At 61.6% G+C, this 26,191-nt stretch overlaps 1 protein-coding gene across 1 annotated transcript in view; it reads left to right on the top strand.

Moving 5' to 3' along the window:
• Positions 1-2,369: 2,369 nt before the first annotated feature.
• ADGRA1 (adhesion G protein-coupled receptor A1) overlaps positions 2,370-26,191 on the top strand; it is a gene marked incomplete at its 3' end in the record, with an annotated part of 32,673 nt that continues 8,851 nt past the window's right edge. Inside the window, exons 1-4 of the mRNA XM_082854183.1 lie at positions 2,370-2,390; positions 10,120-10,247; positions 12,077-12,200; positions 16,435-16,580. Coding sequence (XP_082710309.1) covers positions 2,388-2,390; positions 10,120-10,247; positions 12,077-12,200; positions 16,435-16,580 — 401 coding nt within the window. The 5' untranslated portion in view covers positions 2,370-2,387. The remainder of the gene's footprint in view (positions 2,391-10,119; positions 10,248-12,076; positions 12,201-16,434; positions 16,581-26,191) is intronic.

Here is a 26,191-nt window from a genome sequence, read left to right as displayed (position 1 = left end):
GGACAGTGCAGGAGGCAGGGCACAGGACAGAGGGACAGCACCCCACAGGGCCTCTTCCTTGTGCCCTTCTGCCACCTGGGCGCCTGGGCCCCGTGATGGGTTGCTCACACCTGCCTTTCTGTTGCCTCTGGTCTGGGAGCCCCTGACCCGTGCTCACCTGAGCCCCGTCCCCGGACAGTCTGTGGAGGCGGCTGCACTGGGCACAAGCCCTGTGGGGACCACCGCAGCCTGGGGAAGTCTGAGCAAAAGGCCCCCCGATCCAGGGCGGGCCTTCCCACCTCCTCCACTGCCCCACTTGTCCAGGACCATCAACCCGGGCCCCCAGGGAGCTCCACGGCGCCCTCCAGCCCTGAGGGAGCCACCCCAGGATGCCAGGTGGGCCGGGCCTGGGCGCGAGGGCCTCCACTCAGCTCTGACACCAGTCACTGGGCGACTGGAAAACCCCTTCACCCCTCCGGGTTTCCTGTCCCTCAGCTGAGGTTCAGGACCCATCACAGCGTCCCCCAGCGGTGCAACGGGGATGCCGGGAGCGATGCAGACAAGATGCTGGGAATATTGGTGGGACGAGGGCCGGGGGCAGGGGAAGGCCCCACCCAGAGGCCTGCTGGCCAGGCCGCGGCCCACACGCCCCGCAGGCAGGGTCCCGCCGTGCACCATCCTCCTGTCCTCCCTCCTCTCCACACATGTGCCTTCCTTCCTGTGCCCTGTCATCTCCAGCTCTAACGCCCGGGCTGGGGGCTGGGACCCTGGGCTGGGCAGGGGTGTGGGGGCCTCTTTCTGCACAGCTGAGGCCTGTCTACACTGGCAGGATCACACTGCTGACTCATGCTGGCGTGGACTCGTGGGTTCACCACGGTGTGGCCATATTTGGATTTGAGAATATTTTAATATGAGGACTGAAAATTCCTCCAAAATCAATTTCCTTGTCTGTATTTCTGTTCTCAGAGCCCCGGTGGACAGGGGTTCCCGTAATAAAAAAATAACATCGCGCTGTCCTCCTTCTGCCTCTTCAGGGAGACGTTTTGCTGTGAGTTGTCCGATTCTCTTGGAAGCGAAGGCAAAACCGCCGGTTGTCTCTTTAAATCGGCTCTGCGGTGTGATGGGGCCCGCGGTCTGGCTGGGAAGAACCATTCCCACCCTGCCGCAGGGAGCTGGCCGCCGCCATCAGCGCCTCCCCCATCCCCATGGTTACGGCTCCTGCTTCCCGACCGTCCCTGGTCCCTGGCCGTCGCCCGCCCGAGGGAGCAGGCACTCCCCACCGGAGTCCGGGAAGCCGCCTGCTGAGAACGGCAGTGACTGCCTGCCCCTCCGGCTCTGACACCCTCCCCGGTGCAGAGCCCTGGCCGTCGCTGGGCTGCAGGCTTGCAATCTGTTGATAACTCCACTCGCGAGCTCCAGCGCTGCCCCTGGGGTGGAAAACTGCTCCCGGACCCGGGAACTCACCGCCTCTCGCCAACAGGAAGCGCAGGACCGCTGCCACTCCTGCTGTTTTTGCCAAAATAGGTGAGAAGTTGGGCTGCGTTTCTCCAGGGTCCGCGCGGCAGGTGGGCCCCCCGGGCGAGGAGGCAGTGGGACTTGGGGGGGAGGCGAGGTCGGAGCCCGGTGGCCGCAGCATACACTGCCCCGGCCGCTTCCTGGGCATCAGCGCCGACCAGGAGTGAGCAGTTCCTGCTCTTCCAAATGCAGCTTCTCAACAACTTTGGGTTACACAGACGGCACGGAGCCACCAGATAAACTGATCTGTGTGGGAGACGCCAGCCCGTGAGGTCTGGCCACGTCCGGGCGGCGGAAGCTTCGCCCTCCCAGGTCTGGCTGTCCGTTGGGGGTTATTGGAGTCTCTTGACTTAAACTGACAGACATGCTGTACGTGTCTTCTGCAGCCTGAGGTTGGGCTGAGTGTCTCGCGCTGGGATGGCGAGCGGAGGTTGGTTTTTAAATATGGATAAGGAAGTGCTCCCCGGGGGCACCGTCCCTCTAAGGCTCTGAGGCCCCAGGTCGTCCCCGGAGCCTCTGCCTGACTCGGGTACCCCAAGCCAGACACTCCAACAGGCTGGCTGGGTCGGAGGGAGATGAGATGGGGGCAGACTTCGGAAACAGCTGCTGCCGGCTGCAGCCGGGGGGCTGCCCCGTGGGTGGGGTGCTAGATGCAGGTGGCAGGGAGGACCCCCACCCGCCCTGACCTGCCCTGTCTTCGCAGATGGGGGCGGCCTCTCCACCCTCACCCGCCCCATCACGGTCGCCCAGGGCTCTACCCCGTGGCCGCTGCCTGGGACCTTGACCTTCTGGACGGCCATGGAGGCCGGCGGGGAGAACGGTGCGACGTAATCGGCTGTGCCATTGGCACCACCTCCGTCCCCTGCTCACACTTCAGTAACTTCGCTGTGCTCATGGTGAGTACACGCGGGGGCCGGTGGGGGGGGGCGGGCAGGCTGAGGCTGCCACCGCCACTCACGGATCCCCAGGCAGGGAGAGTAAGCTGCCTCGTGGTCAGCCGGGGCGGTGGGCGCATGCTGGCCCTGCGGCCAGGGGCCCTGGGGGCGGGGCCGGGCGGGAGGGGGGCCTCGGGCTGCCTGCTCCGCTGCTCGTCAGTGGCTGCTCCGCATAGATCATACTAATTAGTGGCAGACGTGCTGCAGTGTTGAATCACTGGATCGGTGGAAGAGACAGCGTCCCACCACCACCCAGGCTCGACCATGACCTGTGAAAACCTCTCTGACCCCGGGCTGGGGCCCTCCCTCGCCCGGCCCTGGCCCTGCACACGGCCCTCCTGCTGCAGCCCTGCCGGCCTCCTTCCCATCAGAAAGTTGGCCGGATGGCAGGGGATGCGGGTGGGCTTCAGCGGCGCGTTCGGCAAGCACAGAGAACGCCTCTCTCACCAGAAAAGGGGGTGCGGCCGGCTGTGTGGGGCTCAGCCTGCAGGCTCGGGGCGCTTCCCTGTGGTTCCTGCTGTTTGGATTCCGGAAAGGGTGATGCTGAGTGAATAATGCATTGTGCCTGCTTGCGAGGGGCAGCAGCGGAGCGCAGGCAGAGAGCACCGCTGGCCGAGGACGGCGCGGCCGAGGCTCGGGCACTGGCACGGGTCGCCAGTGCAGACCCGACTCTTCACAAGCAGGGCTGTGTCTGAGTCACGTGCTCATTTTCCTCCTGTTGGATTCGAAATGTCCAAACAAGAGAGATGCTTTTGGCCGAAGGTCGGCATCCGCTCGCAGAGCTGCCATGCCACCTGCCTCTCAGGCGTCTGAGGGTGTGTGCTCCAGGCGCAGCCGGGCCCGCACCCCAGCTCTGAGCCGTCACCTGTTGCCTGCAGGCACCAGCCCCCAACAAGCCAGGGCCTCCGGGTTGGCCGTGTTTGAAGCTTTGCATCCTCGAATTTATATCCTCATTTGCAAAATGGGTCCTGTCACTGGCAGATGAAGGGTGAACGGGGGAGTGGGGGGCAGCACCGCCCCGGGGCGCCACCGCACGTGATCCAGGTGCCCCAGCGTCAGGCCCCATCTTCGCCTCTGTCTCTGACCCTCCAGCCCTTCTGTGCAAATCTGCAGGGCTGCCCAGGCCGCCCAGCACCCTCCTTCCTTCCTCCAAGTCCATCCACACCCTCCCCCAAGCCGCAGCCAGCTCCACGCCGGCCAGTCCAGGACTCTGGGAACCAGCTGGATTTCCCTTGCCTGGAGAGCTTGGAATCTCAGCAGTTTGTTGGGGTTTTATTGCTAACAAATAACATTTACACCGGAGAAAGCTTCTGAGAGGAACAGAGATGCCAACCTAACGTGTGGTGCTGCAGTTCTGCTGCAAGCACTTTCCTGCCTGTGTCTGGGAGCCTGTGGGTGAGACGCCTGCGGCCCCTGGGGGCCGTGGGGAGGAAAGCCAGCAGGGGCAGCTCCAGCCCCGTGCCCCAGGATGCCACGCTCCGGCCACCTGCTCGGGCCTGGCCCTGGCAGTCAGCTGCCCGACCAGCTCCTGAGTGTAACGCTACCGAGGTGTCCTGGAGGCACCTGGAGGTGTCGAGCTGCCCACGACCCCGGTTTGAACCGTGCTGAGCCCTGAGCATCTTCGGGCACCTGTGCCTCCTTCTGAGCGAGTTGCCTGTGTGCCCTCGGCACCAACAGGTTGGTGAACACCCAGGTGCTCCCCTGGGGGCTGAGGGGCTGGGGGACCTGCACCCTGCCGCCTGGTCTCCAGCCGGTAAAGCCCAGGCCCCACACCTGCCCGGCGCTGACCCTCATCAGAGTGTAAAGCAGGACCTGACTGCACGGCTGCCTCTGCGATGGTGCTGTTGATACTCGAATTCAAGAAGGTCCCCAAGCGCGTGCGGCTCTGCCCTCGTGCTCCTCTCTGATCCTCACCGTTAGCGCAGAGAGCAGCGCCCTCCAAGGGAGCAAAGTGATGGGTCTGGAACTGGAGTGGGAACCGTCCAAGCCCAGGCACTCTTTCCTTCCTGAGTGTGGTCCCGCGGGCGGTGCTGGCCCCGCCGCTGCTCTCCGGCCATACCTGTCGCGGGGGATTAGCTGGGAGGCAGGACTGGTGTACATGGCCTCCCCGCAGCCCCTGTGGCCTCAAGTGGGGCCCAGAGGGTGAGCCCAGCCGCTCACCGATGTGGCGGCCTGAGTGCCACAGAGACCTGCTCGGCAATGGCGCCTCAGCGTGGCCCGGGCCCAGGAGGCGGCCGCAGTGGCAGCACCGCTGGCTTCGAGTCGGGGTGACCTTCGCCAGGTCCTGCAGGGCCTGGAGCTGGGACAGGGTGAGAGGCCAGGCCATCCCAAGGGCAGACGCCACGCAGGACGCCCCTGTCCACACAGAAGCACCCGCGTTCCAACAAGAAGGGTGGAAGTAAAGCCCCAGAGAGACCAGGGTGGATGCAGGGCGGGGCCCAGGAAGCCGGTGTATCAGCAGGAGGCGGGAGCCCGCAGGGCACCCATGGGCTCCCTCTGAGCCCGTGGAACCCGGGCCACACCTGTGGGTGGGTTCCCACTCCGATGCTCCAGCCTCAGAGCTTCAGTGAGTTCCTCCAGTTCGCTGCTTTCGACTCAGTCCAATATTTAAATTTCTAACAACTCAGAAAACCTGCCTTAGGCTCACAGAGTTTGTCGCCCACCTCAGGCCTCCCCTTACTGTTGACGGTTTTAAGCAAGTAACTCCAGTCCCGAAGGAAAGCCCGTCGTATTTCTCAAGGTCTTTTCTCCAAAGTTCTTCATAATTAGACCAGCCTACGCACCCTCAAAGGAAGATGCTACAAACCACACAAATGCCCAGTTGGGCCAACCTGTGCTCCCAACGCAGAGATGGCTCATCTGCGTCTGCCTCTCCCCCGGGACTCCCTCAGGGAAGGCTGACAGACCAGCAGGGTCACCACTAAAAAGCAGACGAGGGGCCGCAGGCTCCACAGAGCTCAGTCTTGGTCGGGACAAGCCCGGGTGGAAGGACCTGCCCACCCTAGACCCCCAAAGGCCCAGCCTTGATGCCTGGCCATGCGGGAGGGACACCCGTACACGGTCTGCACCGCAGCCCGGAGAGGCCCATTTGCCGCTTTTGATCAGACAAGTGACCCCTGACCTGACCTCTTCCCTCCTTTCTTCTTGTCTTTCTTAACATCCCAATTTGTTTGATTGCAAAACATACCAAAAAGGACACATCCAACTAAGATCATGATGAGGTGTAACGGAAAAGGGGAAATACAAACCAGGCAGCACGGGGACTGCCGCCCTGGGACCGTTGCCCGGAGCCTGAAGGCGCCACGGGGAAGCAGGAGCCCGGGGTCCCCGGAGGAGACACACCTTGGCTGTAGCTTCCACCGCAGCCCCGCCGGTCGTCCTGCAGCACAGACGTGAGCGGGAATTGCGGGCTTCAGCCCCGCAGCTGGGCGGCTCCCGGCACGCGGTGTGTGGCCTCGTCCTCTGGGCGTTGCCTTCGCCTCCCCTCTTCCTCCGTGGGTTCTCTGGACCTCTCTCCAGCCTCTCTGCTCTGAGGTCAACGCTGCATCCATTGTCGCTGGTCCCCAGAGCACCGCTGGGTCCACGGCCTCTGAGGGACTTGCCCATCCAATGCTGTCTGACCACATATGGACCATCGTAAGGGTTTTGCCCGTGGAACACTCGCAGAGTAGCTTCTTCCAAGAGGAACGTGTACATGTGTGAACTTTAAAATATAAACTCCAGCTCCATTTTGCATTACTTACTTTGAATTTTAAATGTCACCTCTAAAAATGTAGAAAGCACTGTTGATAACTCTGATTTGGAGAAAGGAAAAAAAATAGGAGGCCAAGTGGAATTAAATCTCTGTTTCTCCTAAATCATATATTGTGGATGCAGCTGCTGCGGGGTCGGAGACCCCCCTCACCACTGTGAGGAGCCTCAAATCTGGGCCCTCGGACGAGAGGGAAGGGGTCCAAAGGCGGGTGACCTCCGGGCAGTGTGACCTCCGGGCTGGTCCCATGACAGGCTGGGCGTCGTCCTCAGGAAACGCCTCTGGGTCTTGAACGGATGCTCTGAGATGTTTTCCTGCTGCAGGAAAACCAATTCTGGCTCTTACTAGGCTTAACATAAAGGGGTTTTGCGTGTGTGAATAGAAACTGGCAGATAAGATGCTGCTGGAGGTAAGCTCTCCACCGCAGGCCCGGGAGCTGCATGGGCTCCCCCGTCGTGGGTCACATGCACCTGTGGCCCTCGGCCCCAGGGCATCAGGCCGTTGCTGTGGCCGCTGCGTCAGGAAGCAAGTGCTAGCTTTGTTCACCCCCCTCCTCCGCCATCCCTCCCCCAACCCCAGAAAGAGTCAGGGGTCTGACCTCAGTTTTTAGGGGCAGCAGTGCAGGTGACAGCACCCAGAAAGGGTGGGGAAGGGGCTTGTAAGCCCCCCAGAGGTGGTGGACCCACCCCGGGTCCCTCAGCTCCAGGAGACACCAGGACACACGGGTCCCGATTGAGTCAGTGAGAGAACCGGACGGGCCAGACCCGGAGCGGCTCTTGCCTGTGGACATGAAACCAGTAACAGAGGCCCAGGTGCACTTTTGTGAAGGGTCAGGGGGTCTCAGCCCCGGCTGATGTCACAGGAGGGACACACCATCGTCTCCCATGAAAAGGACGACACACACAGGCCCAGGGACGCCGCCAGTGCCCGGTCAGACCTGAATCCAACACTCCCGGCTGATGACTCTCAATGAAAAGATCATCCAATATCAGGACTTGCCCAGGAAAACCTGCCTTTCCTCGACGTTTGCAGTGAGTTGCATCTGGCAGGAGGCCGGTGCCCGCGGAGCCTGACAAATGCAGAAACACCCTGGGACTACGGGGCCTCGTGAGCCCCCTTCCCGCCATCGCCTGACGCCCAATGCTCCAGAATTCGGGACGCGTGAGGGCCCCTGGCAGGCGGGACGCTGTGGGAGGCGGGACGCTAGGGCCCCTGGCAGGCGGGACGCTAGTGGGAGGCGGGACGCTAGGGCCCCTGGCAGGCGGGACGCTGTGGGAGGCGGGACGCTAGGACCCCTGGCAGGCGGGACGCTGTGGGAGGCGGGACGCTGTGGGAGGCAGGACGCTAGGGCCCCTGGCAGGCGGGACGCTAGTGGGAGGCAGGACGCTAGGGCCCCTGGCAGGCGGGATGCTAGTGGGAGCTGGACGCCCCCGGGAAGCAAGAACGGCAGGCTGCTCTCTCTCTCTCTCGTGAAACATCTATTCTCCACCAGGAGACCATCCTGCCCCTCGCCACAGAGGCCCATCCTCGCCCAGACGGAGGCTCCTGGCTGCAGGACAGAGGGCCCAGCAGCCTTCGTGCTCCCCTGGGTGTGGTGGGAGCCCTGCCAGGATCTGGCCACAGACCCTCCCCTGTGCCGAGCCTTCCCAGGCATCTTGAGTGGGCGGGACCTCCAGGTCTCCCCTGGGGACGTGCAGCCTCTGCGTCCCAGTCACCTCGAGGCTGGCGTCCGTTGGCAGCCTTTCCTCCTGAGCTCGTGATTCCGTGGATTTGGGCTGTGAGTGCAACGTGCATCCTGCTGACACCCTGGGTGTCCAGACGGGAGCTGTTGGTGTTCCGTGCACGTCTACACCCGCGCTTCAGGCTTCCTGGCCCGTGGACGGTCAGGACTGCAGCACGAGGGCAGCCGCGGTGTCCGGCCTGCGGTCTGCCAAGCGGCACGGCGCCCTTCCCTGACCGCCTGCTTCTTCTGGGCAGGGCGCTATTTCTGGTTTCCCTGGGCAGCGGGGCCCCTGGGCAGCCAGACACTGAGGCCCCCTTGGCATCCAGGTCACTCAGTGCCTCTTCCCGGGTGACCAAATTCAATTAGCTGTTGCCATGACAACAGCGACCTCCTCACCAAAGTCCCTGAGTCGGAGCAAAGTCGGGGTGCAGAGGCCCCAGCTGGGCCCAGGGTGGCTCCTCTGAGCACGTCCTCTGGCTGGCCGGGCCTCCAGGAATGTCCACGAGGAGAGAAGCCACCTGAGCCTGGACGCGCTGGCTTCCTGATTCCCGCCGTGACAGGCCAAGGCCTTCTCGGGGTGCCTCTCTGCTCCCCACGACTCCATCCTGGAGGAGCCGCCAGCCACCTCTGCTGTCCTCACAGCCCAGGGAGGCACCAGTTGGAGCTGCTCTGGGCCTGGGGCGGGGGCGTCTGCCATGGACGCCCCTGTGGTCTGCGGGAATGGGACCAGCACGACGGCAGACCCCTAGCTCTGACCGCCAGCCCCATGGTCACAGCAGGAGCAGCTCAGGTGGTCCCACAGGGGACACCAGGCAGCCCTCCACAGGCCCAGCTCGGCCTGTGGGCACTGACCCCAGCCTGCTCCCCAGAGCCCAGCGTGTCCCCCAGGGCCGTGGGAGCAGAGTAGGGCATTCAGGCTGGGGCGTCGAGCAAGGGCTCCACCCTCTGACCTGAGCAGTGGGAACCAGAGCACGGCTCAGCTTGTCCCCTGGGGCGGCCGTGACAAAGTCCCACAGAGCAGGAGGCTGGACGTCCAAGGTCCAGGCGCCTGCAGGTTGGCTTCTCCTGAGGCCTCTCCTTGCTGTGTAGAGGGCCCCTCCCGCCGTGTGCTGGTGCCGGCCCCTTCTTACAGGGACTCTGGTCCCTTTGGTCAGGACCACCCGAGAACCCTACCCTACCTGAGCCACATCCCTAAAAGCCATCCCCTCCGGATGGTGGGGACAGCTCAGTCCACAGCGGGTTTCTCGTGTGACTCGACGACTTGTACCACACGAAGTGTCCAGAGCAGGGCTCGGTGCGGGCAGAGGGTCGGAGGTCAGAGGTGGGTGCCGCAGGCTCTAGCCCCTACCTCCCAGCCTGGTGTGCCCCAAGCCGCTCCGGGTCCTCCACCGGCCCTGGGGGTGCCCCTGGCGGGTGTGCCCGGCCTCGCCCTGGGAACGCAGCTCCGACACAGGGCACTTCCGGGGCTGCGTCGGGGGTTGGCCTCAGAGCCCCAGCGCCTGACACAGCAGACCTCGCTTACCTGATGAATAAAAAGACAGAACCTCCCTCAGCTCTGAATGTCCAGCCGGGGCATTCTGCCCTCAGTGTTACATCCTCCAGGGAAAATGGATATCCTTTGAACCCTGACCTTCAGCCCTTTACCTGGGCTGTGACAAACAGTGAAGGTTGTACACCTGGGGTTCTCGAGCCTGTTCACACCTGCTGCTCTTCCCCCACTGACCTGAGTCACCTCTGGGCAGACTTACTGAAATGATACAAATTCTCCTGGGAGACCACTCAAAGCAGCATTGCAGTGGGTGTGAGGCCCGGAGTGGACTTGGGGGTAATCTGACACGAGCCTCATGGGGGCAAGTTGTGCCGTCATACAAGGGCATTTGACAGAAGCAGGAGCCGGGTGGTCCACCAGCCCCCCGGGAGGGCGAGGAGTCTGGAGGCCAACAGGCAGCACAGCAGGAGGCTGCCCTCGGGGAGCTGGCCGTCAGAGCCCCCAGAGGCGCCCGCAGCTGGTGGGGGGCCCACGAGGCCACACGCCGCCTGCCCTGAGCGCTCCACAGGTTGGGGACCTTCCCCTGCCCCAGGCCGACCATTTCTGCTGAGACCTGCGAACCTCCACCCGATCCAGGAAATGCTTCCAGCCCCTCGCCGGGCGGAGGCTGAGCCTGGGGACAGCCCGGCCACCTTGGTCACACGGGTGTGCTCTGTGTCCTTTCCAGGATTTGAGGACTGTCCTGTCCCTGCCCCAGTCCCCAGGGGAGTTCCTGCACCCCGTGGTGTACGCCTGCACTGCTGTCATGCTGCTGTGTCTGCTGGCCTCCGCCATCACCTACGTCGTGCACCAGAGGTAAGGCCCGCTCTGCCCCTCGCCTTCGAGGGCAAGCTCTCTCCTGCCCTCACGTAGCAAGGAGTCCAGGAAGGTGCTTCACAGGCAGCCAGCCAGCTTGAGGCTGCCCAGTGCCCGGACGGCGCTGGCAGCCAAGGGTGGCCAAGTGCTGGGCGACACCCTTGCCTTCCACCCCGGGCCCCCCCGTGCTGATCAATTCAGGTGACACGCGCTCTTTCTCCAATGGCACCGTGTCCGTTCAGGGGCCCCTACAGCCCATGGCCTGAGGAAGTTAGAGTAGCTGCAGAAACTTCGAGCAGCCTTGCCCTCTGCTTTTCATCTACAGGGGAGTCCAGCTGGTTTCCTACAGAGCTGGCTTCCTGGCCACGTCTGCCTGGAGGGGCTGGGGCATCACTTGAAGATGCGCTGGGTAATGTGAGGAGGGGTCCCGGCCACCATCAGGGTCAAGTCCACAATCAAAGTCATGGGCAAAGCCCAGGCCACAGTCATAACCACGGTCATGGGAAGAGGCTTGGGCGTGTCCAAGGCCAGGGTCAGGGGAAGAGGCTTGGGCGTGTCCAAGGCCAGGGTCATAGGTAGAGGCTTGGGGGTGTCCAAGGCCAGGGTCACAGGTAGAGACTTGGGCATGTCCAAGGCCAGGGTCAGGGGAAGAGGCTTGGGCGTGTCCAAGGCCAGGGTCATAGATAGAGGCTTGGGCGTGTCCAAGGCCAGGGTCATAGGTAGAGGCTTGGGCGTGTCCAAGGCCAGGGTCATAGGTAGAGGCTTGGGCGTGTCCAAGGCCAGGGTCATAGGTAGAGGCTTGGGCGTGTCCAAGGCCAGGGTCAGGGGAAGAGGCTTGGGCGTGTCCAAGGCCAGGGTCATAGGTAGAGGCTTGGGGGTGTCCAAGGCCAGGGTCACAGGTAGAGACTTGGGCATGTCCAAGGCCAGGGTCAGGGGAAGAGGCTTGGGCGTGTCCAAGGCCAGGGTCATAGGTAGAGGCTTGGGCGTGTCCAAGGCCAGGGTCATAGGTAGAGGCTTGGGCGTGTCCAAGGCCAGGGTCATAGGTAGAGGCTTGGGCGTGTCCAAGGCCAGGGTCAGGGGAAGAGGCTTGGGTGTGTCCAAGGCCAGGGTCATAGGTAGAGGCTTGGGCGTGTCCAAGGCCAGGGTCAGGGGAAGAGGCTTGGGCATGTCCAAGGCCAGGGTCACAGGTAGAGGCTTGAGCGTGTCCAAGGCTATGGTCATAGGTGGAGGCCTGGGTGTGTTCAAGGCCACAGAGAAGCTGTGGTCATAATCACAGCTGCAGGCATAGGCTAAGAAATTTCATTTTGTCCATCGCCAGGGCTGGGGACTGGTCATGGGTATGTTCACAGCCACAGGCAGCGTCCTATCCAGGTACAGGCCTGGCTACAGGGGATCATGTCAGAGACAGTCAATCACAGCCTCCTCCTAAGGTACAGCCTCTGCTCAGAGAGGGAAGAACTCTGTCTGGGGAACCAGGAGGTGGGACTGGGTTTCTTCCCCATCCTCCCTCTGGGACATTGGACAAATCATAGCGTCCCGGGGCCTCAAGGTCCTTGTCTGTCCAATGACCAGAGACCTCCCAGTCACAGTATTCCAGGGCGATTTTCCAACAAACCACCCAAGGCCACATGCTAAGGTGGATTCAGCGTGTCCATCCATCTTCCCCGACCGGGTCTCTCTGGTGTGCTTTTCCCTGCCCGTCTTCGTCCCGCTCCGAGGTCTTCAGCCCATTCCCCGCGTGGATGGGACGTGGCATTTGGAGAAAAGGGTTCACTTCTACGCTCTGCCCTGAGAGGCCGGTTCCTGACCTGAAATCTCCGTTCCCGCAGCGCCATCCGGATCAGCCGGAAGGGCCGGCACACGCTCCTGAACTTCTGCTTCCACGCGGCCCTGACCTTCTCCGTGTTTGCTGGTGGCATCAACCGCACCACGTACCCTATCCTGTGCCAGGCGGTGAGTGCTGTGGGGTCTTCATTTTGCTACAAACTCTGAAGCGTGTGTCGACTCTCCTCCCAAGGGGAAATTCGTGATAACCGTCTTGTGTACGAAACCACATTCAAGTGCTTACTCAGGCTTCCCGTGAAGGGGACAGTTAAGCATCCAGTGTGTCTACACCTCTCCCGCGTGAGTCGGACCGATTTGCTCGGCATTTGATCATGTCATTTAGTTTATTTTCCAATCGGACCAGTTTTCTCCAAGGCCTATGGTGACATGTTAATGAGACATTCATAGTCCGGGGCTCATCACAGAAACAGGGACGCGACCTGCCTCTCCTGCAGAGACAGGTGGGGTAGGAGCACAGGGGTGGGACCCCCTGCTCCCTCGGCCCAGGTAAGAGTCCACGGATGTAGGCGAGAGAGCGCCATCGCTGGTGGGTCCCTGGGGATTCGGGGCCGTGGAAGAGACACGCGGGCCCCACCCTCCAACTGGGACTCGGCGGTCTTGTGCTGGGGAGGTCTGGCCCTCTCAGGTGAAAGGGGAGCACAGAGAAGACACAGAGGGGTCTTCTTCCCACCCCACAGCCCCGCCTGACCTTCCTTAAAAGGGGGGAAGGGACTTCCCTGGCGGTCCAGTGGTTAAGACTCCGCACTTCCACTGCAGGGGGCCCAGGTTTGGTCCCTGGTCGGGGAACTAAGATCCCACCTGCCACGCAGAAGAAGGCAGGGCGGGTAGTACGAACTACCCTCCGGTCCTGACAGAGCCCAGAAAGAGGCCCTTCCGTCAACTGTGAGTCAAGGACAGAAGGCCCAGGTGCCTTTGCAACTGGACATCGAGGCCCCTCGTGCTCTCCCCCTCCAGCCTCTCACCAGCCCGCCTACTCCTGGCCTCAGCTCAGCCCAGTGGACAGTGCCCTCCAGGCGGGCAGACCCCTCCAGCACCCAGGCGGGGGCCAGGTGGGGCTTCCCCATGGACCACAGGGCATCTCATCAAGGACTCATTTGGTGTGTGTCCATCTGCTTGGACCACGTGGAGGGAGCGTCTCTGCCGGCACCCACCGGGACGTCACATGCACCCCTCGCAGCCTTGGTTGTGTGAATTCAACAACAGTTTATTGACAGCCGTGAGGGCTGCTGCAGCCCAGTTACCTGGCCTCCACGCCCCCGTCCACATGAAAAAGACTCGTCCTCCTGCACAGACAGCGGCAGCTGGGCGGCTCCTGGGTGTCAGGGGCAAGAGGCTGCTCCCACAGGGGCACCTGGGGGAGGAGTCAGGCTGTGAGCTCCCCCCCGATGCCCTCCCCCCTGCAAACAGGGTGCCAGACCCATGAGACAGGACCCGGAGGCCCTGTGGCCCAGTCTCCCCACGCTCCTCTACACAGAAGAGAGGTCACTTTTCTGCAAATCCATGTTAGGGCCAACCATCCCATTGGGAAGCCAATTCTGCCACCTGTTCCTGGACCCCAGCAGAAAAGTCACCAGCACGTCCCTGAAAACCACGCAGAGGGGCAGACACGCTTCCGGAAGCCTCTCGATAGCGTGGAAACACCCCCTAGGAGAGCCCCGGGAAATCCAGTTTACCGTCCGCTGCGAACACCTGCTGAGACGTGGCGCCGTCTGGAAGCAGTGATATACATTGCTATCTTTATTCCACACTTTGCCACCAACGCTCCGCACGCCGGGACCCTGCAGCGGGAGCCCTGGGACCTGGCGGTGCAGCCAGCCCCTCAGGTCATCACGGCCCTTACAGGCCTGGGAGCCCTGCCTCCCCCAACCGGGAGCCCACCCCAAGACTGCCAGCCCAGACAGAGGCTCTGGGGGCCAGGCGTCCTTGTGGCAGCCGAGGCCTGGCCGGTGCAGCCGGGTGGGCCCCGAAGTGTGTGGTGGATGGGGGCGGACAGGCCTGGGGGGTCTGGAGAGGCAGGATCTGCAGAGGTCCTGCTGGCGTGAGACACGCTCGGTCCCCTCGTAGTGACAACCTCATGGCCCTGTCAGGGAGCAACCTCGGTTCTGGAGTCCGTGCTGGCCTGGCTTCCCGACCACGTTTCCAGAAGGAATCAGGAACTCGCTGTCTCTCACAGACAAGCCGTAGGCCAGGTCTGGGGCAGTGAGAACAAGATTCCAGCAGGACGGCCGGCTACACGCAGGCTGGACGTCACCCACCGAGCGCCCAGAGGAGAGAGAGCAGGTGCGGGGCTGGGTGGCCACAGCCATGGGGCCGCTGCTCGCTGGAGGAGAGAGAGCCCAGAGGACATGGCCCAGGACCAGGACGGTTGGAAGGTGTGAAGGCTGACATCCTGTGTCGAGCCGACCGGCCATGGTGCAAACAACTTTTTGGTCAAACCTCTTTCTGCGCGCAACTGTGAGCGTGTTTCTGCGTGAGGTGAACATTCGAGCCGTGGCCCGAGGAAAGCAGACTGTCCTCCCCAACACTGGCCTCATCCACTCCACGCGGGCCTGGACAGAAGAGAAGTCTGAGTAAGAGAGACCCCTGCGTGTCCTGGGGCTGGGACCTCAGTCTCTCTCCTTTGGATCCGGGCTCAGACCGAAACCGCACAGTTGGCTGTCCCGCCAGCTGCAAATTCTGGGTCTCAGCCTCCGTGATCACACAAGCCGAGTCATTAGCATAAATGTGGATTTGCTCCGGCCGGCGGCCAGCCTGCCCGCACCGCAACAGCAACGGCTCACCACCGCCTGAGGCCTGACACAGACCCTGCAGCCAACCCTCCTCATCCAGGTGTCACAGGGAAATGTGTTAGAGAGACATGAGGAACGAGAGTGGCTCAGGATGGCTGGAGGGAACAGACGGTTGTTATGGCGACGAAACCATGGCTGCGAGCCTCACTGAAGGGCTCCCTGACATCATGGGCACGGGCGGCCGCCGCGGGCCCCGCTAATCCCTGTGCGTCCGCGCCAGCCCTGGGTCCGGAAGCACGGGCGGCGGCCAGCATGGCAGAGGCGCCGTCTGGACGCCAGGGTAACGACCCTGCGACCGCTCCACGCGTCCAGCCTGAAGCTGGTGTCTGGCAGACGGAGTCCTGCCGTTTACACCTTCTCATCACCCACAAACTTTCACAGTCCAGGCGACGCTCGGGGCAGACGGGTGAAGGGCAGACCTGGCTCTGCTGCCTCCCTGCCCCCACTCTGGGTTCCGGGTCCTCTTCCCGGCCTGGGACCAGCTCCAGAGGCCGAGGGTGGCGTTCCTTCTAAGGACGTGTCTCTGACTGTTTCTACTCACACATGATGAGAGCCACTCTGCTGTCCTGCAGTCGAGGGCCAGGCCCACGTGGTCCCCTTGCCTCCTGTTTCTGGTGCGGGGAGTTCTAGCCCCTCAGGTCCTCATGCCTCCTCCTCTCGGCCAGGCTGGGGTGAGGCTGTGAGCTCAAGGCCCCAGGCGCACACGGCCCCACCACGAGGCCCAAGCCAGGCGGAGGGAAAGGCTGGGCTCTCCCCTCTGCAGGGAGCCACCTGAAACCGTAAACACAGCCCGGGGAGTTTCCCACCACCCCACGGCGTTCTCACCCATTATTACGGAGCCTTCTCATAAGTAAAGGCTGAACCCTGGAGTTGATAAATCATTATAATGGTGCGACGTTACCTTTATTCCCAGAATCGCTGTGTTCCTTAAACGTTGGCATCCTTACAATTACAGCCATGTTTTACTTGTCATTGCGAAATGTCAGGTTATTACTTCAAAGGCAACTCATTTTACAGAAGCGGATGGAGATGACGGGGTGTGGAATACGTAATCAGCTAAGGCAGATTATTGCCACAGGAATGAGCGACTCCGACTGGCAGGGAGTGAACTTCAGCCTCTGACCCCAAGCGCTGTATCTCACCCGCAAGCCGCAAACAGCGGAATCCCGGGAGACCCCGCTGCGCCGTCGCCCCTGCCTTCCTTTGGTGGGCGCCGGTGGGGCTGAGCCATGCCAACCACACAGACGTGTGCACCCGGCCCACGTGCGGGAGGCTGTGCTCGCCACTAGGACCGTGCCCAGGGTGTCGTTCACACACCTCTCTGCAGGACGGCCATGCTGACCGTTCAAGGGTCCTGGCAGCCCACGCAGCTCCCTTGAGCTCCAGCCCCTGTGAAGGGTGGCATCTGCCCCGAGGACCCCAGTGCCCCCTGCCAGTCCCACTTCCTGTCACCACCTCCTGAGGATGCAAGGGGGAGGGGCTCGGACTTGGGGGAACGTGCGCTGGCGGAGGCAGGGCTGGGGGTGGCTGGCTCACTCGCTCTCCCCCCCCAGGTGGGCATCGTGCTGCACTACTCCACACTCTCCACCATGCTGTGGATCGGAGTGGCCGCCAGGAACATCTACAAGCAGGTGACCAGGAAGGCCCCGCTGTGCCCGGGGGCAGACCAGCCGCCGCACCCCAGGCAGCCCCTGCTCAGGTACTGAGTGCACCTGGCCGCCCCCCCCACCAGGCCCAGGAGACCCCGGCCCTGGACCTCCCTCTGGGGCACCTGGGGCCTGTGCCAGTGGCACAGGTGGCCAGGGGCAGGGTGGGGCTCTGGTGCGGGGTGGCTGCCCTCTGGTACCGCTGGGTCCCCGCGGGGAGAGCCCCGGCGCCGTGCTGGGTGGGCGTGGGGAGGGATGGCTCCGTGGCGGCTCCGTAGCCTGGTCTGGGCTTTGGTCTATTCACGGGCCTCAGAGAGCTAAGGGGGGGCCTGGTCTCAGGGTGACCGCGAGGCTCGGCCACAGGCGCGGAGGCCCCCGCCAGCCAGTTGTCCCCGATGCCTCCTTGGGCCGCGCAGGCTCGAGGTGGACGGGGCCGATGGGAGCCCCAGACCCCCTGCCAGCATCTGAGCCAGGGAGACGCTGTGGCGCCAGCCCGCCGGGGCCACAGCAGGAGTGCATCTCACTTCACGCCAAGGAGCGATCTCGGCTCCTTTAGGCAAGGACGCACCTGCCCCGGCACTGGGCAGCCATCTGTGGCAATCAGTGTTTTGCTGGGCTCTGACCTTCAATTTTCTGAGCCAAGACTGAACCCAAATCAGCCGTCGGCCAGAGCCAGGCTCAGATCGGCCTACGTGGCCCTGAGCCTGGGCACCAGCTGCCCAAAGCCATCCGGCTGCCCCCATCTCCAGGACGTCACCTGAGCTCGGAGAGCATAAGCCTTGGCTGCCCACCGAGCCTCCCCAGGGTGCCCGCTGTGGTGATGTGCAGCTCGGCCAGAGGTCGCCCTGGACACTGGGGCTGGGGGCGGGGAGGGGGACCCTTGGCGTTTGGGAGCCTTTTGCCTGGGATTCCTGAGACGATCCCAACCAGGTGGTCCCTGGGAAAGGCAGCTGCTGCCGCTGTGAGGTTGCGGCCCATGCAGGGGGCACCAGGGACACCCGGCCCCTCGGACCGAGCTCTGTCTGGCTTTGCACTTGGAGGGACGTGGACCAGCGCTCAGTAAGCTCACAGCCCGGCAGAGCGGCCATTCTGAGGCAGATTAAAAAGCGCCCTGTGTTATTTAAGTGGATAGCGACCCCCCGCAACACCACCCCGTCCCCGCCCCCAGGCTTCCGACACTATTTGATTTTCAGGTGGAGCACACGCATTGCCATGTGGCAACCAGGGGCAGTGGCGCTTTCACAGTGACTTGGGCCAGGGAAGCGGGATTTCATCATCTCGTCTCCTGCCAGGGAGGCCCCAGGTCCCCTGGGTTTAAAAATCACTCTCAAAATGCATTTGCGGGTCTGAAATTGATTGAAGCACTGCCTGGTTGCTTGAAGACTGGGGTGGAGCTGTGGAGCTCGCTCTGTTTTTCTCTGACAGCTTCAAAATGCACGTGACCCGGCTGGGCGCCCAGCACCGCGGGGCTCCGTGACCTGGGGCCTGGGGTGGGGACTGCCCCAGCCGCGCTGTCACACCCGCAGGTCACTGGGGGAAGCTGGCCGCTCCTGGTGCTGGCCGGACGCCACTACCACACCCCCGCCCCAGCGTCCATTTCCTTTAGTACGAAGGGCCTTGACACTGGGGCGTCCACGTAGCGCTGTGACCCCAGTAGCTCCCTCGGTTACCGGCCTGCCCGTCGCCACCCCGTCCCGGCACGCACACCCGCCACGGGTGCAGATGTCGGAGGGCGGGGGCGTCTGCTTCCGGCTCCGCCCGTCACCAGCACAGTCTGCTCTCTCGGCCCGGCCTGGCTGGGGGCTGGCGGCAAATGTGATGGGCCTGGGCCTTCTCCAGAGAGACCAGAGGCTGATCGTGGGGACCCCAAAGGCTGGGGGGAGCCGTCAGGGACCAGAGACTTTCGTCCCAGGCCCCCAGGGCTCACATTCTGCCCTCCACGCTCCAGGCCCTGCAGCCTCTGCCCTCAGCCTCCTCAACCAGAAGCACCCTCATGAGTGGGGATCTTCCAACCGGCCCCGCAACAGGCGTCCTTTTCCTGCATCCTTGACCCCACTCCCAAGACTGGAAAGTCGCCTGGGCTTTACCAACAGCAACAGGAAGTTAGCTCCTGGGACTCCCTGAGAGGGAAGCGCCCCAAAAGGCCACGTGCCGCCAGGGCGTGCCGCGTAAGCTGTCAGAACAGAGCGCACCATGTCTTGCTGGCCCCTCGGGGAGGGCTGGGCAGCACGGGCAGTGGCCAGAGACCCTGTGTCCTCCCAGCCCAGCTCTGCAGTTTTCCACTGAGAAATAAAAAGAAAACAGTTGCGAAATCCCACACAAATATTAAAATAGTTTTCTCCATTTCTGCAAAAACGGCCACTGGACTTCGCATAGAGATTGCATTGAATCTGGAGAGCACGTTAAGATGTGTTACCATTTTAACATTAGTAGCAGCATCCAATCTGAACGCAGGATGTCTTTCCATTCTTCTTTAATTCCTCCCGGGAATGTTTTACGGTTTTCAGTGCACATATCGTGTGCTCCATGGTCGAATTTTTCCCTAAGTATTTTTTTATGCTATTGTAAATGGTATTGTTTCCTTAGCTTTATATTCAGGCTGTTCACTGCATATGTACAGAAATACAACTGATTCCTTGTGTTGATCTTGTGTCCTGCAACTTGGCTGAAATTGCTTACTAGCTCCAGCAACTTTCCATGGACCCTTTGGGGTCTTATCTACCTCATGTCATCTGCATGGAGGGAGTATTACTTCTTTGTTTCCAATTTGAGTGCTTTTCTTTCTTTTCTTGCCTAATCGCTCTGGCTAGGACTTCCAGGACTGTGTTAGTCCTCTCTCTTTTTCTCTTAGTCTAGCTAATAGTTAGCCAATTTTGTCAATCTTTTTGAAGAACCAACTTTGATCTCATCCATTTTCTCTATTTTTTAATTTTTCTTTTTTGAAATAGGCGACGTTTATTGAGCACATACTCTGTCGCGCTCTACGCTAAAGGGCAGGCACGTGTTTTACGATTATTCACAGTTTGTTTAGAACAGAAAATGTGTCTGGTGTAAAGGAAGTTTAACAATGCCTCCTAGTTTACACAGCACTTTCACACACATTGGAGGGAACATGACTGTTTCTATTTTACAAAATAAGGAAACTGAGGCATAAAGAGATTCGAGGGTTGTCCCGGTTCATGCATCAGCAGCTAATTAGTGATCGCCTCTATTGTATTTATCTCTGCTCTAGTGTCTATTATTCCCTTCCTTCTGCTGATTTGAATTCAGTTTGCTCTTCTTTGTCCCACTTCCTTACAGTATAAAGTCAGATTCCCGATCTGAGATCTTTCTGTTTTGACTCTAGAACTTATGGCTATGAATTTCCCTCTGGGCAAAAGCTGGTCAGCTTTTGCTGATCCCAGAGGTTGTGGTGTGTTGTGGGGTTTATTCATTCATCTCAAGGTCTTTTCTGATTGTCCTTGTGATTTTCTCTTCTACCCACTGGTTATTTATGAATGTGTTGTTTATTTTGCACAGATCATTTGGTTTTCAGGGGGTGGGGTGAATCTCTCTAGAATTGTGCTGAAAGTCTTAGAGACAGCTGAGTGAGGGAATTCCAGATTGACTGAAGGGCCACGTGGCTGAGGGGAGAGAACTTGACTCCAATGATGGGAAACATACTATTTCATTCCTTCCGGTGTTTGGAAAGCTCTGAGGTCAGGGTCAGGAGCCGGGGAGGGCCTGGGGTGGAGGCAGGTTACTTTGCAGGTTCTGCTGGGGGGCTGCACGGCCAGGTTAGCTGTCTGCTTTCTCTGTGTGAGGAATGGAATGGGTGTGGAGTGTGGGCTCTAGGGGAGCACCTCGATTCAGGCCCCGGGCCAGGCCCAAGGGTCACCGAGCAGAGTCAAGGCCTTTACGGGTCTCTCATGGCTGTGAGCTGAGTGTGAATTGGGTCCCTGGCCCATCAGTCCTGCCTCAGGGCTTCTTGCTGAGGTATCACCACTTGGAACAAAAGTGTGTACATTTAGACAAGGAGGTGCTACCCCTCAGCTTTGGGGTTGGGAGTCTGGGGATGGGCCAGACTCAGAGCCTCAGCTGGGCCCAGGATGTCAGCACCAGGACCTTCTGGTTTTCTTGGGGTGGGGGTTGGGGGTAGGCCTTGGGGAACCAGCACATGGGCAGCGCAGGAAGCATTGTGAAGGGCTAGGGGGAGAGCGGAGGTGGGAAAGAACAGCAGGAGGTGAGAGAGGACCATACGCCCCACAGGGGAGCTGCCCAGTGAGGGGGCAGGACTGGAGCATGGACCCGGCCAGGAGCCCGGTCCAGCTCCCAAGGGCCCACCCAGCCCAGCCTCCACCACCAGGCCCCCTGATCCAGGACACAGCGCTGCGCACCCATGACAGGGTCCCCTCACACCAAGATGCCTGGAGGGACTCAAGGCAGAGCTCCCCACTCCAGCCACCACCGCCCAGTGTCCATGCAGCCCTGGAGCAGCCTTCGGTCCCCAAGGTGCCAGTGCTGTTTCTCAGAGGTCCCAACACAACTAACAGTGTGTCCACGAGGGACACAAAACCACACCCACACTCCTGTGTGTCCACATGGACCCAAGCACACACCCAGCGCCCTGGTGTGTCCACGTGGACCCAAGCGCACGCCGAGCACCCTGGTGTGTCCACGTGGACCCGAGCCCGCGCCCAGCGCCCTGGTGTGTCCACGTGGACCTGAGCCCACACCCAGTGCCCTGGGGTTTCCACGTGGACCCGAGCGCACACCCAGCGCCCTGGTGTGTCCACGTGGACCTGAGCGCATGCCCAGCACCACCACACGCAGCAGGCAGCTCGGTGAGGCACTGGCACCATCACCCCCCCGCCAGTGTCAGGAAGCTGGGCGCTGCTCCACGTTGTTCTCGTCCCCTCCCCACGTCAGGAGGAGCCCCTGTGTTCCCAGGCTCCTCTCCTCTGTCACCCCGGCCCCCCGCAGCCACTGTACTCCCTTCAGACTGCTCTCCGTCCCCCAGGCCTCCCACCCTCAGTGCCCTTCTGTCCAACCCCCATCCCTCCAGAGGCCCCTCCTAACGTGGAAGCACGCAGGGCCCCGACGCCACTGATGCCAGTCCCCAGCCTGAGCCCCTGCCTTCCCCCAGCAGCCCCTGCTAGGACGCCTGCTTCCACCATGTGGTGACGGCCCCTCCCCACGCCTGCCACTCCCTTTGCTCCTGCAGGACCGTATCCCTGGATCCCACAGAATGCTGTTGGCAGCCATCCCAGTACATCTAACAGGGGCTTTGCTGCGTCCTCCCTCTGGACTGAGGGAAAGGACTGCCTCTGCCCCTTTGTCTCCTCTGAACCAGGCTCACAGCTCTTCCTCATTAAATGTCGAAACCACATGCAGGTAAATGATAGTGACTCAGTAAATATTTTTTAATTTGGCCTTGAATGCATAACCTCAGTGCTAATCTGAGCTGGGCGCTGGAGGAAAGCAGTCTGATCAAAACGCTGTTCTGACGTGAGGACCAGAGGCTCAGCTATCATCACGGGACTCCCAGGGTCCCCCCCTCCACTGCTCGGCATGGAGGTGGTGGCTGCTTGGCTGTGGTTCCACAGAGGGACCCACACGGGGCCGCAGTGGGAGGAGACCCTTCAAGCTGAGTCTGGGAGAATCTGCACAGGCTAGCACGCTGGGGAGGGGTTTCTAGGAATGTAGGCGCTGGGTGAGGGGTGATAAAGCACAGCTCCGGGAAGAAACGCAGACGAGGCCTCGAAGGGGGCTTGCTGTACTCACAGAGGGGCCACGGAGCCACGCCAGGCACACGAGGCGCTCGACCCAGAGGTGCGGACCTTGCTGGGGCCCGGGGCGCGCTGGGGCACTGGCACCGGGGAACTCCACTGGGTGGGCTGAAAGCAAAACCAAGCGGCAGGAACAGGCAGAAGACCGAGCAGGGCTGGGTCTGCCACGCGGCTCAGCTGGTCGGGGTGTGAGTTGCAGCGTGCGGCTGAGCAGGTGCTGAAGCCCCAAGCCAGCAGCCAGTGGAGGATTCCTCGCACGGGAGCGTCCTCCAGGAGCAGAAGGCACGCAGGCGCTGCCCCGGGAAGCCGGCTGCGGGCACCTTCAGATCTGCCCCGGGGACCGGCTGCACAGGCGCCCCTGCAGCCCGAGCGCCACAGCTGGTGACCTCCAGACCTGCCATTGGCACAAGTGTCAGTCAGTGATATGGGGAACCGCCGAGACCCAGGTCCCCAGCCGCCAGCCTCAGGGAGCAGAGCCGGCCTGCTGGTCAGCACTTCCGAGTGTCAGCGGGGAGGAGAGGGAGAAAGCTGGGGAGGGAGGGCCTGGCTGAGAGACGCAAACAGAGAAAATGAGGCAGGTGTCCACACTGAGGGCCAGGGGGCCATGGCTCGGCCACTGCTGAGAGGCCACCGCCACGAGGAGGGCTTGGCGCCCAAACTTCACGACTGTGTGTCTCTTCAGCCTTCTTCAGGCCCTTCTCTGTCCACGTCTCTACCTTCCCTGCCTGTGTCATCCCCACGGAAGGGGCCGCGTGTAACCTGGTGATCGTGAGTCTCCAAGCCCAGCCGCTCGTGGGCCGTTCAGCCAGCACCGGGGGAGCCACTGAAACAGCTGCGCAGGGCACCGTCCGCAGCCTCTGTGGATGGGCTGGGCGGCCAAGGCCCCTCCGCCAGGGTCTCTGGGTGGAGAGACCTCTCCACCTCTCCCGCTCCCTTAGCCTCAGTCCATTTGGGTGGCGAAAACAAAACTCCACAGGCCGGCGGCTTAAACGACAGACACTTGTTTCCCACGGTCTGGAGGCCAGCCGTCCAGCACAAAGGCACCAGCAGCTTCGGTGTCTCGTGAGGACCAGCTTCCTGGTTCCTAGATGTCCGTCTGCTCGCTGCGACCCGACATGGCAGAAGGGGCTGGGAGCTCTCTGGGGTCTCTCATACGGCGCTAATCCCATTTGTGAGGGCTGCACTCGCACGACCAAGGCCCCTCCTAATCCCACCACTTGGGTTTAGGATTTCAATGGGAACGGGGGACATTCAGTCCACAGCCGTCGGCCAGAGCGAGTCGACCTCACAATCAAACGCGCTTCTTGCTGCGGTTTCATCGAAGCTCAGGGGCTCATTTCCAATTCAGCTGCATGTAATTACACGCTAGTTTTGCAATCTGTTCTGCCCTTTCTGATAAAGTGCGCCTAGGTGGTTTCCTCTTACTTAAGGTCAGCTGGTGGTTTTCTCATCTGGAAACTGCAGCTGGCGCTGGTGCTGAGGTGCCTACACCCTGGATGACAGGCGCCTGCAGGTCGTCCATTAGCCCACGTGCAGTCGGCCCCCACCCTGGACGGCCCTGCCTGGTGGAGGGATAGTTCCCGGGGCTCTCTCTGCCAGGAACCCCTTCTCGCAGCAGTGATTAAAGACGGCCAGGGGCTTGGGACATGCTCGGCAAGCGCTGGGCCAGCCGGAACCACACAACCCCCCGGCACGGCCACGGGGGCAGAGGGCTCCGGGGCCGTCGGTGAACCGAGCAGGACCCTCCAAGCCTGACCCCCGCGGCCCCGTGAGGCCACACCTGGGATCACGTCCTGGCTCACAGACCTGGCCCAGGAACACAGGGCTCCTTCTAGGTGAAAGCAACCACGCGGCCCCACGTGCCGGCGCATCACTGAGAGAATCATGGCAGCTGGGGTGTGGTTTCATGCTGGTCATCGTAAAGTGCCCTGGCTACATGTTAAACGCAGGGCACACTCTGAACAGGAGATGGTCTTGGAGCGTCTGCATGGCATAGTCAGGGCTCGGACAGGCGTCCCTCACTGTGTGGCCCCGAGGCCTTCAGCCACCAGCTTTTCTCCAGGCCTCAAATCCTCAAGGGTTATCATCTTCCTCCGTCCACCGCGGTCAGTGCAAGCTGGACGTGAGGGTCTGCATCTCAGAGGCACATCGGTGGCTCTAAAGGCCACATACCTGGGCAATGGATGTGGACGTCTCTCTCCCCTGAGCTGAAATCATCAACCTGGTCTCTCGCATTTCAGAAGTCCTGAGCAACACAAGGAACGCTAACTGCACCAGGAGATGATGGACACCGGGTCTGAAGGGCGGTGCCTGGGCAGGTTCACAGGTCATCCTCACTCCAGCTTCCACCCCCCCGCCGACTGCATCTCCCTGGCTCAAGGACACAGGGAGGCCTGGCAGCAGTGACCCCCATGAGAGTCGTTCACATCCGCTCTTCATGTCAGTGCGTCTCGTCCACAAAGACCCAGGCTCCACGAGGGCGCGGACCAGCCAGGGTCTGTCGGCTGACGGTGGTTCCTCAGGCTGTCCTGGGGGAGGGTGCCTTCAGCACGTCTGGCCCCGGACAGTGGACCGACTGTCCAGCGGGGCGAGGGGGACTCATGGCCCTCACCCCGCGGTCAGGACCCTCATCACAGCCTGACGCGGCTCCTCCCAGGTCCTTTCTGGGGGCTCCTTCACCCACTGGTCTCTTCTGGTGGCCGAGCCGCAGAGGGAGAAACTGGCCTCTGCTGGCCTCCATCCTGTCTTGTGGCCCTTTGGACTCTCGGGGAGGCGTTGCTCCCCCTTGACCTGGAAAAAGGGTCCTCTGCTCAGCTCAGCTGACACAGGAAGGGCACTGGGGAGGCCGCGGGGATTTCAAAGTCAGGTTTCCCTGCAGCCCTGGAGGCTTGCGGATTACCAGCCTAAAAGCGGAAAGAGGGGACTCGTAAACAAAAGCCCATTTAAAATACTGAAGCTCAAGTGGATGGGACCTGCGCTGCTGGAGCCAGAAACCCCGGTGGCCTGAGCTCACTGTGTGCCCGTCACTGACACCGCACCCTCGAGGGCAGCTGGGCCTGCCCGGAGCTGGGGACAGGCACACGCAGGGGCTCCTCACTCAGCCCCAGAGCTGCCCGCCCAGGACCCGAGCGGCTTCGGCAGGGACAGCGCCCTCCATCTGGGCCCTGCGCCGGCTGTCCAGCCTCTCTGTCCCGGGAGCTGGTTTATTCTGACGGGACGCGGGCTCCAGCCAGGCGAGTGTGCAGCGCAGGGCCCAGGCCCAGCTCAGAGGACAGCACGGGGAACAGTCAGGTGCCCAGGCAGGCGGGTGGCGGGGTCAGAGCTGCCGGACCCCACACTCTCCAGGCTCTGTAGCACCCCAGGCTCAGGGAGAGGGCTGGTCCTTTCTCTTTCTTTTCATTTTTTTTAACTTTTTTTTTTTTTTTTTGAGAAATAGAACATTTACACCCCAAATAAGTCTAAAGTATCAGCACAGGTTTATGGAATTTCCGTGTGCCCTTCAGGGGAAGAAACAGGAGCGTCCCCTGCAGAGACCTCAGCCGTGCCCACACCCAGCCCCCCTCTGTCCTCATTCATGACTTTTATTGCCTTTTTTAATAGTCTTACCACCCCTAAACACCAGTTTTGTCTGCACTGACTTTGAGCCGTATCCACATGGAATCGCTCATTTCATATTTTTATCTGGTTTTTCACCGCACAGTGTGTTTTTCAGACCCGTCTCTGTAACTGTGTCACCATGTGGCCGTGTGACGTGGACAAATGACCAGCTCTCCTGTAGTCACGCTGCTCCTGGTGGTGCCGGAGGGGGGGTGTGACCCCACCAAACCCCTCAGCCCTTGCCCCTTTCTCTGGGGGGGACCTCTTGGGGGTCCCATCTGCCGTCCCCTGCTGAGCAC

This window comes from Leucopleurus acutus (genome assembly GCF_964270905.1).
Source record: "Leucopleurus acutus genome assembly, chromosome: 14".
Lineage (NCBI taxonomy): Eukaryota > Metazoa > Chordata > Mammalia > Artiodactyla > Delphinidae > Leucopleurus > Leucopleurus acutus.
This window is presented reverse-complemented; position numbering and strand designations above follow the sequence as displayed.